Source organism: Eulemur rufifrons, chromosome 1 (genome assembly GCF_041146395.1).
Source record: "Eulemur rufifrons isolate Redbay chromosome 1, OSU_ERuf_1, whole genome shotgun sequence".
NCBI classification, from domain to species: Eukaryota; Metazoa; Chordata; class Mammalia; order Primates; family Lemuridae; genus Eulemur; species Eulemur rufifrons.
In genome coordinates this window covers 71,700,569-71,712,952 of record NC_090983.1, presented here as the reverse complement: position 1 = coordinate 71,712,952, position 12,384 = coordinate 71,700,569, and the positions used below count along the sequence as shown (strand labels likewise).

The 12,384-nt window shown below is 39.9% G+C and overlaps 1 protein-coding gene across 2 annotated transcripts in view; it reads right to left on the bottom strand.

The window, feature by feature from the left end:
- Positions 1-12,384, bottom strand: part of NEB (nebulin) — a 206,554-nt gene that overhangs the window by 48,219 nt on the left and 145,951 nt on the right. For both annotated transcript variants that reach the window (XM_069472708.1, XM_069472715.1), the window contains 11 exons: positions 12,246-12,350; positions 12,040-12,144; positions 11,504-11,602; positions 11,041-11,151; positions 7,033-7,137; positions 5,927-6,031; positions 5,583-5,687; positions 3,381-3,485; positions 3,115-3,219; positions 2,346-2,450; positions 1,233-1,337 (listed from right to left, as the gene is read on the bottom strand). In XM_069472708.1, coding sequence (XP_069328809.1) covers positions 1,233-1,337; positions 2,346-2,450; positions 3,115-3,219; positions 3,381-3,485; positions 5,583-5,687; positions 5,927-6,031; positions 7,033-7,137; positions 11,041-11,151; positions 11,504-11,602; positions 12,040-12,144; positions 12,246-12,350 — 1,155 coding nt within the window. The remainder of the gene's footprint in view (positions 1-1,232; positions 1,338-2,345; positions 2,451-3,114; positions 3,220-3,380; positions 3,486-5,582; positions 5,688-5,926; positions 6,032-7,032; positions 7,138-11,040; positions 11,152-11,503; positions 11,603-12,039; positions 12,145-12,245; positions 12,351-12,384) is intronic.

The window sequence follows — 12,384 nt, the reverse complement described above, 5'->3', positions numbered from 1 at the left end:
GTCAATTATTTGATTATAAAAGAGACCTGGAAATCCTTTGCAAAATAGAAACAAAATATATCGAGACTGTCCTCCTAGGAAGCTATTGACAGTAATTCTTCAGAGTTGTCCAGCCTGGAAATCTACTGAAAATGAAATAGATCAAATTAACACATTAACTACCAGGTGAGTTGTATTTAACTCACACTAGTTTTGAGCCTTGGGCCTCATGAACCATATGTAATTCACACGTCTCTTCACCTTGGGAGCCACAAGAACTATTTTTCAAGTTGCATATAACTTATGCACAGAAAACAATACAAAATAACAAATTTTCCATTAAATTAGAGAGGATCATTTTGTTTTTGAAGCTTTTATTCTATCTATGTAATAAAATACTGTGGCCCCAAGGAAAAAAAATTTTTTCTAGTGTGGCAGTCAACGTGTTAAAAAACAACAAAATAAAAAGTCATACAATCAAGTAAATATACCATCGACTACATTTTCACTTTTACATACATTTATCTAATATTTACTAATAGTCTAACATTATTTTTAAATTTACATAAATCTATGGAAAATCTGAAAGTAGAAATTTAAATAAAATTTTAATTATAAAACCATCCAAACATTGTAAAACCATCTAACTGTAAGTAAATTCATAGCTTGCTTATTTCAGCCATCTTGAGCTAAATTATTGCAAAGATGGTTACAGGAAAGACTAGGTAAGATAAAAAGAAAAATTTGGGGTGCAAATGGATAGCTGTGTGTACCTACATATGTAAGAATTAAAATGACAATATATTTGAATGCATGTCACACTGTCCCCTTTAGGGTAACTCTTCCAACCACCTCCATTTTGGGGCCCTCGTAGGGGACATTAAATTAATCTTGAATTTCTGGGTCTCCCAAATCTACACCATATTATGCGTAAAGAAGTTCAGGGGACAGTCAGCAAAAATCTTTTCCTTCCTTGGTCTCGTCACCCACAGGGCTGTGCTGCCCTGTGTTAGTGCAAGCAGGTACTGATGGCTGTGGGACCCTTACACCACTCTGAGTGGCTCCTTCACTTGTCTTATTCATGGTTTTGGCAGAGCTCATCAGATGGTGACATTACAGAGTCTTTCCAAATCTTTATTTTGAATGAATACTTAAAATGGCTTTCCTGTCATTCTGTTTTGGGCTTTAATCAAATAACTGTATAGACTTCTTAAAGGAATTGAATAGGTTTAATTGGATCAGTTCATACATACCTCATTCATCAACTGAGTTGCATACTTGAAATGCCTATTGATTGGACTGTCGGCAACATACTTGAAATCTGACTTCGTCCTTTCAAATACCTCTTTATACTTATACTAGAGAAAACAGAATGCGGTTACTTGATAGCAGGTTGTAATTATTTAAAAAATGAGACATACTATTCATCTTATCATATAATTGTGATAATTAATTCATAGAACCAACAAGTATTTACTGTCTCCCACGGCAATGAAGGGCACACCTGCCTAGATGTCTTAAAAACTAGCCCCAAAATACATACTAGAAAACACTTTCATGGAATGAATGTCAAATAGATCTATGTTCCATATTAGGCAAAAATCTAAATCAATTTATTCTTTGTTTCTATATATCATGATTATTATTTTACTTTGAAAGTATTTTCATGTGCACTTGAAGGCAGCTTTTAGTTCATTAATTTGAATACAGTTTTCCAGTAATTAATCAGATAATCATAATCTTTTAGAGCAGGGTTGGGCTAACTATGACTTCTCTAGCCCACCACCTGTTTTTAAACAGCCCCATGAGCTAAGGATGCTTTTTAAGGGTTTGGAACAAAGAAAGAAGAATATGCACTAGAATGAATGTGGCCCACAAAGTCTGAAATATTTACTATGTGGCACTTTTCAGAAAAAGTTTGCTGACTCCTATTTTAGAGCTCAAGGGAAATGAATGGGACTGCTTTAGAAAATTTTGTCAACAGAAAAATGAGGCCATAAAAACTAAGTGATTTGCTGTGTCACACATTGTTTGTGGATTAAAAGAACCTCACCTTATATTTGCTACCATATCAGCTCTAATAGGGTAAATCATCCAGAGACATTAATAGGGAGGGAATTCTGGAAGAGTCAGGAGGAGTTGTACTGAGATGACTTTTCTTCAAGTCAAATAAATGACTATAGTCAATGAGGTTAGTACTAGAGAAATTTCTAAGGAGAGGGAATAATTCAATACGTATTCCGACTATAAGGTCCAGAAGCCAGGATAGGGATGGAAATACGTAAGGTCATTTTCTCGGTGCTAATTCTCTCTGTGTGTACAGGCTGATGTTGAATGGATTGGCCATTCTCCTTGCGTATAGATACCTTGCTGTAGAGAGTCTTATTCTTTTCAGCCAGGGTTAAGTCGGGGGTATCATAGGCATAGCAACCAATGCCTTTAAGCCAGGTCAAGTCTTCTTTATATTTTATCTAGGACAAGAAGAACATCATCAAAGAGTTTTAAGAACTTATCTCCAAATAGCAGTAAGTTAGTATCTGTACAAGTGGAACAAATTTTAGCTCAGACCCATGATGTATATGAAATAATACAGTATTAAAACATTTATTTTTAAAAAGTTTCCAGTAACACTAATTTCTGCTCATTTTATGATATATTGTTTTATAGTATATAAAAATTTTCATTTTTTATTTTAATAATTCTAATGAAAGCAATTCACGTTTAACAGGCACGCTTTCCTAGAAAGTATATCACTAGCTTGGTAGCTATATTTTCATATAGAGAGCTGAAATTTCTTTCTAAATAAGAATAGTTATGTGTCTTAATTGCTTCATGAAGTTATTTCTTCAACAAGCCAAAAATAGGTTATTTTTCTAGATGAAGTATATCACTTCCAGTCCTGTAATATGATATCATACATTTAGAAGAAAAATTAGGTTTATAGGTTTGGATATATTTTTCCCTCTCTCGAGTTGAAGCTCACTCATTTAGCAATTGAGTTTTATGATTTAAAACATCCATACACAAGCTCTAAAATCTAGCCAAGCGTTTCATCAGTTTTTATGTAGCGTTTGACTTTGTAACTCATATGGGAATATGAATTCATATGTAAAAATAGAAGATGTCCACACTCACATCGCTGACTGCGTCAGTGACTGCCCGGTGGTGGAAGTGCTCTGGGCGATCAGGAATGGACCTCCAGATTCCCAGCTGGCTCATGTAGTTCTCCTTGTATTTCACCTGTTAGAGAAGCACAAACACAGCTATACAGATTGACCCAACACTAATGTCAAAGCGTCTACTTCTCTCTGGAGAATTTTAGAAAAGGCAGATTGCTTTAAAAAAAACAAAAAGATTGCAATCGGTTATAGAGCCCAAAGCAAGCAGAAGTAGGGACATACTTTACTGATGTCGTCTGTGACTTTGCGATGGTAAACGATGTCCAGAGCATCCTTCACAGTGTGGTATTTCCCTTTGGTCTTTTGGAACGTTTCTTTGTAGCGGAGCTGGAAAGAGAAAAGGCATATGGGTTATGAAAACTACCAAGGTAAATAACTGAGCTCTTCTAAGCTTGAACTCTCTGGAGTCTTCTCTCTTAGGTTTTCCCATGAATATATTTAGGGAAAATTAAAAAATTTATTTCAGATCCTAGAAGAGAAAAAGGACATTAGAAAAAAACTAATGAAATCCAAAGTATGAAGTTTAGTTATAATAATATCATAACTAATATAATTTAGTTATAATAATAATGTTTCGATCTTGGTTCATTGATTATGACAAATCTACAATAAGGTGTTAAAAATAGGAAAATCTGGGTGTACGATATGTGAGAACACAGTATTACCTTTGCCACTTTTCTGTAAATTTAAGACTACTTAAGATAAAGTTTATTTACATGTAAAACATAAACCAAGAGCTCATTTGGGAGGAGAAAAAAAAACAAACATAACCTTGTTGAGTCCAAGACATACTAATGGGAAGTGGAAAAAGATTTAGCTTCTAACTCTTGGCATTAAAATGCCTTCTCTACACTAACCAGTCTTAAAAATTTATTTCATTATAATCTTTATCTTTGTGATAGTTGAAGAGAAAACAGCTCTGACGCTAACCTGAGATTCTTCTCATCTGCACAAGATGGGTGCTTCTCTGAGCAGCTTATTTTCAACCTTAAACAGTTCTCTTCCTTTTGGATAGCTGAGCAAACACATATGAAAGATGTCTTTTCTCTGACTTTGTAATTTTGTTTTTTAGGTGGATAATCTCATAAAATCTCTTAGATCTACTTGTGTGGACAGCCATAATGGATATACTGAATTTAATGCCAGATACCCCCTTGTTACATGAGACCATTTGAAAGATTAGGGTTGTCAGAATTGGTATTGATAAACCCCCAGGGATAGGGTTGTGCAGTGGGGCATAATGAGCCCAGGGGCCAATGTCACTGAGTGGCCACCCCTGTAAGAGGTAAATTAAGCTTGGTTCAAATTAATATTCAACAGTAACCCTAAAGTGATCAAGACAGGGGATATCACATGAAGACTAATAGTATCCTAGGGGACTACATGACTTTCTCAGCTTGTATTTTAAGCACTAACTGGCCATTGCCTCTTTCCAATTAGTAGGCTCCCCTCTGCTCCGAATTTCTGGCAAAATTTTGGAACTGAGATATTGTTCCAATTTGCTGCATCCTCTCACACTCCTGCTTAGGGCTCACTGCAGGTACCTTAAGATGCCTTGAGATCCTAGAGCTATGCTGCTAAGCTGAGGGGGTGATGGAGTCGGCTCGAGCTTTTGGCCCAGTTTAAGTCCCAATGCGTCCAGCCCTCTAGGGGCTCTGGTTCTGGTCATGGGTATGGGGAACTCGTACCCATGGTTGGGCTCTGAGACATGAAACTGGTAAGGACTGGCTGTCTATCCTGGGTCGACTAATTTCACATCTTCATTAACAGACTCATGACCGTTAAAAGGCAGTCTTATCCTTGAGATCATGTTATATGGGAAATGAGAGTCTGTCCCTCCTAATTCTTACTGTGTCACGCATTATTCTTGTGATCTATATTTAGGCAATTAAGAGAAGAAAGGGAACAAACATTTTCTGAGTGTCAACAAAGAGCCCAGTGGTGTGCTAGAAACATCACACACGTTATCTTGTTTGGTCTTACTTAATTATCATGATTCTCATCCTCATTCTCTATATAAGAAAAGAGGGTCAGAAAAATTAGACAAATTATATAGAATCATACAGCAAGCAAGTGACAGTGTCAGGATTTTAATCTATGTCTGGCTGACTCTAAGACCATGATTTTATGGATAAGTAAATTAGTTGTCAAGTATCTCTAGAACATGCTACCACAAAATTACAAGAAAGGGTTATATTTTTGCCCAGGAGAGAATTAAGAAGAATAGGCTTCTACCATCTCTCAGGTACTTTGCCTGACTGATACTGTTTGGGCCAGTTTTTTTTTTCTTTAAAAAAAATTGTGTTTTTTCGTGTTGTGTGCCATGACTTTAAACCATGGATATGACTGAGATATTTTATCTTTCTCAGGCACTTCCACCTCAGCTCTCCCTACCACACAGAAGAGAAAAGGAAGCGTGCGTACATCGCTGGCGTTCCAGTAAGCCTTCTTGGCTCTGATGAGGATTGGCGTGTCTGGAACCGGGGTGTATTTGTCCTTCATCTTTTCGTATTGAATCTTGTACTTTGTCTAAGAAATACAGAGAGACAAACTTAAGTTCAAGTGTTTCATCCCTCTCAATTCACAACCAAGTCCCAGATCTAGTGGAGGGACACAGTGTATCACAGTCTTAAAGAATATCTCTGCCTTCTGTGCTTTGATGACTCTGAGCACAAGGGAGGAACTCTCAGATCAGCGGCAGCAGGCCAAAGTTTTAACAAAGTATTTTTTCTTTAACCCAGTACCTCAGCGCCGAACTCCCATCTTACCTCACTGACCATGTCCTTCACGTGTCTGGCGTGCTTCAAGGCTGTGGTCTGGTTTCCAGCGTGGTGATGAGGTCTCTCTTTGGTGGCAAGTTCAACATACAGATACTGAATAATAAGAGAATAGGGTGAGATGTTACAGAGGTAAAGCATTTAGTCTTCGGTATTCAGTCCTCTTCATTCATCTCTAAACTTTCAATAAGAGGGGCGTGTCTGCTTGTTGACCTGGTTTTTTTGCTTCCTTGTTTGTTTTTTGTCATAAGTGTTTTTGTTCATTTATTTCTCTCCGTGACTCACATTTGAAAGCACGTATACATGCTCCAGTTATCTAATATTCTTACTACTGAGTGTGGTCCCATCTAAACCCACGTGATAAAGAATGTCGACAGAAGAGTAAGGTAGATAGATCCCTCAACGTATTTTCGCCCCATTTTTGCCTGAATGCATGAAATGTGGTTTCGTTTCCCTGTGGATAATAGATAGATCCTATGGCATGATCAAGCAATAATTTTTACTACATGGAGTCCACAGACCATGCATCCAATGACAAAAGTTATATAGCACTTAGAAAAGAAGACATGGCATCTCTTGTTTGGGTAAAACATAACCGTGATTATCAGAGCCCAAAAGAAAACTTCTTTTTTCTTCTTTTTTTTTTTTTTTTTGAGACTAGGTGTCGCTCTGTTGCCCAGCCTGGAGTGCAGTGGTACAATCACAGGTCACTGCAGGTTTGAACTCCTGGGTTCAAGGGATCCTCCCACCAAAGCCTCCCTGGTAGCTGGGATTACAGGTGTGTGCCACCACATCTGGATAATTTTTTAATTTTTTGTAGAGATGGGGGTCTCACTATGTCTCCCAGGGTAGTCTCGAACTCCTGGCTTGAAACGATCCTCCTGCCTCATCCTCCTAAAGTGCTGGGATTCCAGGCATGAGCCACTGTACCTGGCCAGAAAACTGCTTTTTGAAATGGAGTGTTAATGAGCATGAGGCTACAGCAAGGACATCCAAGTGTGCAAGTCTGCTACTGGCCAGGAGAGGCCAGGCACACGTAACCAGCCTGTGATGCCAGCGTGGCAGGTTTAGGCACCTGCGTTAGCAAATGAGCTTACCTGGCTTTGAAGCTTCTGTCCTCGCTTGGCTCTTAAAAGATCAGGAGTATCAGGAACTGAAGTGAAGATTGACTTCTGCTTCTTGCCTGCAGCTCTGTACACCAGCTAGACATAAACCAAGTCATCACCATCATTTCTGCTTTATTGACATGTTGTGTTTTCTACAGATACCTTTGTTGCTTACTAATAGCCAATCTTTAATTTACCTCCTCAGCCCTCTTTTTCTTTTTTCCCTTGTATCAAAACAAGAGACATTCTTTACCTTGTCCAGAATTCAAGCCTCCTGCTGTGTGCTTGGTCCCATTCTCAGTTCTCCCTTCTAGAACCGTGGTCTGGCAATTACCCCCTTCCCCTCCATACCTTCAACCTTTCCTGTTTTTCCAGCCCTCTCTCTTCATCTGCAGACAGACTCAAGTCCCTTCATTAACCTTTTCTAACCTCTAGCCTCCTTCCTATCTTTCCCATCCAAGCTGCCTGTGTGTTTCTTCATTTCCTCTCTTTTGATTAATTTCTCAAGACCACAGTTTGGCCCCACCCAACCACATCAATGAACTCTCTGTCACTGAGACTACTAAAAACTATGATTGCCAAACACAAGAAGAACACTTCTCTTTAGCAAACTGAAACTTCTCAGTGTTCCATTTTTTAAAACACCCCTCTCTGGCTTCCATCCCGCCCTTCTCCCTGTTTCTAGGCGCTCCTCCTCAGGCTCCCTCTATGATCCCGCCCTCCCCCAAAGGCTGCTGTTGGTGGGAGTTGAGTTTCACCCTATGTGTTCTCCTCGGGTGTCTGCACCCATGGCCTCAACCATCACTTTGAGATTCACAACTTTCAAATCTACGTATCCAGTGACCCAAATTTTCCACAACTGTCTGAATCTGGGTGATTTATCGTGTTCAATGTAGAACTCTTTATATGAACCCCATGTCCAGCCCAAATCTGCTTCTTGTCCTATTTTTCTCTATTTTGCTAAATGACTCCTTGATCTCCCAGTTACTCAGGCCAGAAACTTAGGGCGTCATCCTAGCTGCCTCCTTCATCCCCACATCACAGTGGTCATGAGGCCTAGGCTCCTAACTCTGTGATGTTCCTGAAATCTGTCCCTCTAGTCCTTTTCCACCACCATTTTCAGCCTTTTGTCTTGTTTATTTCCTACATAGCCTTAAGCGCTCCTAAAGCACCTCTCAGTTCCTCCATTGGACTGTTCCCCATGGCTCACCCACCTTTCACAAGTCTGAGAGACAGGTTTTCTTAACATTCAGATCTGTCCTGCTTAGAAATTATTCTTCAATGATTTTTTATAAAGCTCACGATCACTGATATAATACCTACAAGTCTTTACAACCTGGTCCAACCCATGTTCCCAGCTTCATTTTCCAACATTCTTCTATACTCCCCGTGTGTAATTTAAACTATTCTCAGTTCCTAGAACTCATTATAGCCATTTTCACATACTGTCCTTCCTGCCTAGAATGTTCTCTCTCTCATCTGCTTGGAAAACTTGTAGAGTCTGTGCTGTCTTGATTATTCCTATAAGGCACCATTTATCACATTGACGTCTGTTCCTGTTCCCAGACTAGGGGCCCGTGGGATGTAGCAGCTCAGCTCTACAATCCTTTCATCACCAAGAGCTTAGGAAAGGGCCCCCAAAATTGTAGTACCCCAATATATGTTGAGGGAATTTAATATAATATGGCAAGCTAGAAAGAACAAATGGATACCAAATAAATTCTTATCACAGATATAAATACCAGTTGAACAATTAAAATGTAAGAAGTAAATATTATATATGTATATACATATATGTACATGTCAGTTTTTTAAAATCCAAATTACATACAACTGCAAGTTAAAACAAAATGAAGCTCATATGTTTGGGGTACTTTTTTTCTTTCTTTTTTTGATGTTACTATTGAAAGGAAGGAGATAAATTAAATGAAAATTTAATGTTTCTTCTAGTATAAATTTTGAGTAAAGCAAATCAACAAACTCATAGAATCTTAGTTAAAAGGAGCCCAAACAATCCTCTAATCCAATTCTCTAGCTTAGGAAATTAGAGTGCTGAAGTTGTGAATTATATAAGGTCATACGGCTAATCAGAAGTAAATCTGGGACTAGCACCCTCTCCCAAGCCATTCCATTCCATTCCATCCCATTCTATTTTTAGAGACAGGGTCTTGCTATATGACCCAGGCTTTACTTGAACTCCTGAGCTCAAGTGATCCTTCCACCTCAGCCTCCCACAGGCACACACCAATGTGCCTGCCTTGTCCCATGACATTTCTATAATTCTCCTTGTATTTTATTTCCACTGGACTTAAGTACGCATTGTTTATGCTTCTTGGGACAACATCCCCGCTCCCTAGTACTATAAATATATATATGTCATGAGTCTCTACAATTCAAAGACAACTCAAAAGTCAGTAACTTGAACTTCTTTTGGCTATCAAACTTTTTACTAAGTCAGTGTGTTTCCCAAACTTTCCTGATGCTAAAATCCCTGAAGGTCTTTGTCAAAAATAGATTTGTAGGCTTTACCTTAGCCTTCTGGGTACAGGAGAGTGGCTTGGATCAGCATTTGATCAAGCCCAGGTCATTCTTACCAAGAGGCAAATGTGGTGGAAACTGTACTAGTGAAAAATATCCATCCTTCTTCCCCACTGCTGATGTGCAACATGCACAGAATCCACCAGGAATTGGAAAGAGGAGTCACTAAAGTTTTGATAATTCTGAACCCAGAAAGCCAAGAGACGTAAATGTATTTCAGAGATATCTTTACTCTGAAACACTATATGTTACCAAACATTTTTTTATTATTTAGTAGTGGGAGGAGAGAGGTGATACGGTGGTTTTGAACACTGGCTGAGAGTTAGAATCTCTGTGGAGCATGTAAAAGCTCACAGACCCCCAGACACAGAGGATCGGAGTCTGGGGTGGAACTCGGGGTCAGAGCCCTCTCAGGGGTAGTTTTAAGTATTCCACAGGTGACTCTCAGACTCAGACGGAGTGGGGAGGTGCAAGCTCACTGGGATAAAAAGAACATGAGCGTTCCTATCTGATTGCAAACACTGGTTGAACTAACACAGGGAAGCTTTTAGGAAAACAGGTGGGCTCAGTGCAGCATTTGATGCAGAGAATGATGAAGAATTAACCATCCTCTGACTCTGGCTCACTAAGAGCCCCGGAAGCTGCATATCCCCTCCACTGAAGGCAACATTTGGTGTTCCAGGGCACCTTCAAGTCTAAGAGCATAAAGTTCTTCAACAGCAGCCATCCGAGCTATTCAGAATGACGAGATGGCCTGCGGCCACGCTCAGCTGGGTGAAGCCGCAATACAGACTGCTGGCAGAGTGAGAAGGGACAACTGACCCATGAGCAAAGCAACCATTTACACATGTGGAATGTCCTTACCCTTGCAAAGCACATTGAGTCACTGGCAAAGATGGGCATGTATTATGGCCAAGATACTACGGGACACACGTGTAGATAAGAAAGGGTTCAATTCTCAAGGAACTGACTATCTAGGTGACAGGATCAGATTTATACAGAAATAACTGCACTCCATCAGGAGCCTCAGCGCCAGGCAAGCCGATGAAAATGAAAGCAAGTAGTTCTGCAATAGAGCAGGGAGCCACTGAAGACGTTTCAAATGGCACTGCCATGATTAGGGTTCCTTATAGCAGGGATGAAAGAGAAATAAAATATTTAAATAAGTTCAGTTTTGAGACTACAACAATAGTGTAATATAAAAGGACTTTCTGATCTATAAAACCTCTCATCAGCCCTACTCATAGGAAGGCCAAGTATCAATATCCTCATCTTACCAAAAGGGGACAAAATAAGTAAACTGAGGCAAAGTGTGTTCCACAGTTAAGGGCAGAGGGGAAATCTTTTACCAGCTGTAATTGCCTGAAAAATGGTCACTAGAGGAACTAAGAACCTTTTTGAGTAATTCAGTTCATGCTGGTCCATTTGATTGACTTGTAGTGACAGGTAAACCGCCCTTACCTCACTCAGGTGTGTCTTCAGTTCCTGCACTTTCCTGTATTCTGGAGTGTCAAGCACCACTTTGTATTTGTCTCGCATCTTCCTTGCATTATCAGTGTACAGGTAATTAGACTTAAAAAAAAAAAAAAAAACAGAAATACAAGTTGATTAATCCTTTAAGGAATTGCATGTCACATTATCTTTCAAATGGGTGACACTTGCAAGCTGAGCATGTCCTTCACATGTCCTAGGTATCTTTCTAGGCAGAAACAAAAACAATTATCATTTAACTAAGCTGATCACCTTTTATCGCAGGCACAGATCATCTTAAGTAGGTCATGACCTGCTCAAGTGGGTTAATGGCAAATTTCCTCTTAAAAGTAGTTGCAGGCTAAGACTCTTCCTGCCCGGCCCCTGGAGGCCTGGGCTGGAGTCCCTGGCAGCTGTGCAGAGGTAGCTATGTGTCGTGAAGACGTGCACTCACCCAGAGCTTCCGCAGGTGCCGGGAGCGGACCATGTCAGGAGTGTCGTACAGGAAGCAGCCAAGCCCCTTCAGGACCCGCAAGTCCTCTTTGTATTTAATCTGTGGGGAAAATACAGAAATACAACTGGTCATGAGCAAATGTAAATCAGGAACACAAATGACAGAGCAGTGACATTTCCGTATTGATCTGTCTTTCATTTTGGCTCAACACATCCACCCTGCACTCTTAGTTTACTTGCACTCAAGTAAATCACAGGCTTTTTCATTTCAGTCTCTAACCCTGAGCTGAGGAGATAGCACTGCTATTCTTTTACTATTATCGGATTGATGGGAGAAGAGCACCGATTGAATGGAAGCCTTTTTGGAGGAGGAAACATCCAAGGAAAATTTTTAAAAATGGCAGCAGGAAGTTGCTAAAGGGGGTGGGAGTAGGCGTGAATGAGAGGAAAATACCCAACATGACCTACTCTGGAGGCCACTTAGGGTGGAATGATTCGGTGTGGACTGTAGAATGGTGGACCCTGTGAGATGCTTACGTCACTGGTGATGTCTCCCACGTAGCGGCAATGGAGCACTTGGGGTGTGTATGGCAGGGAGATCATGTGGCCCTGCATCTTGAAGAAGTCTGATTTGTAGATCAACTAAAGGAAAAAAAATTACCCAGAGACACACACATTAGAGACCGAATCATTGACATTCATCCCTGAGCTCCACAGCCTGTCTCTCCGAGGAGCGTACGCACCTCGCTGACAGCCTCTTGTGTCTTCTTGACTTGGCGGATTTCAGGAGTGTCAGGAGTTGTATGAATCTTGTCTTTCAGTTTGTGGTACAATTCTCGATACAGTCTCTACATTGGAGGAAAAACCATTCCAGATGTTTAG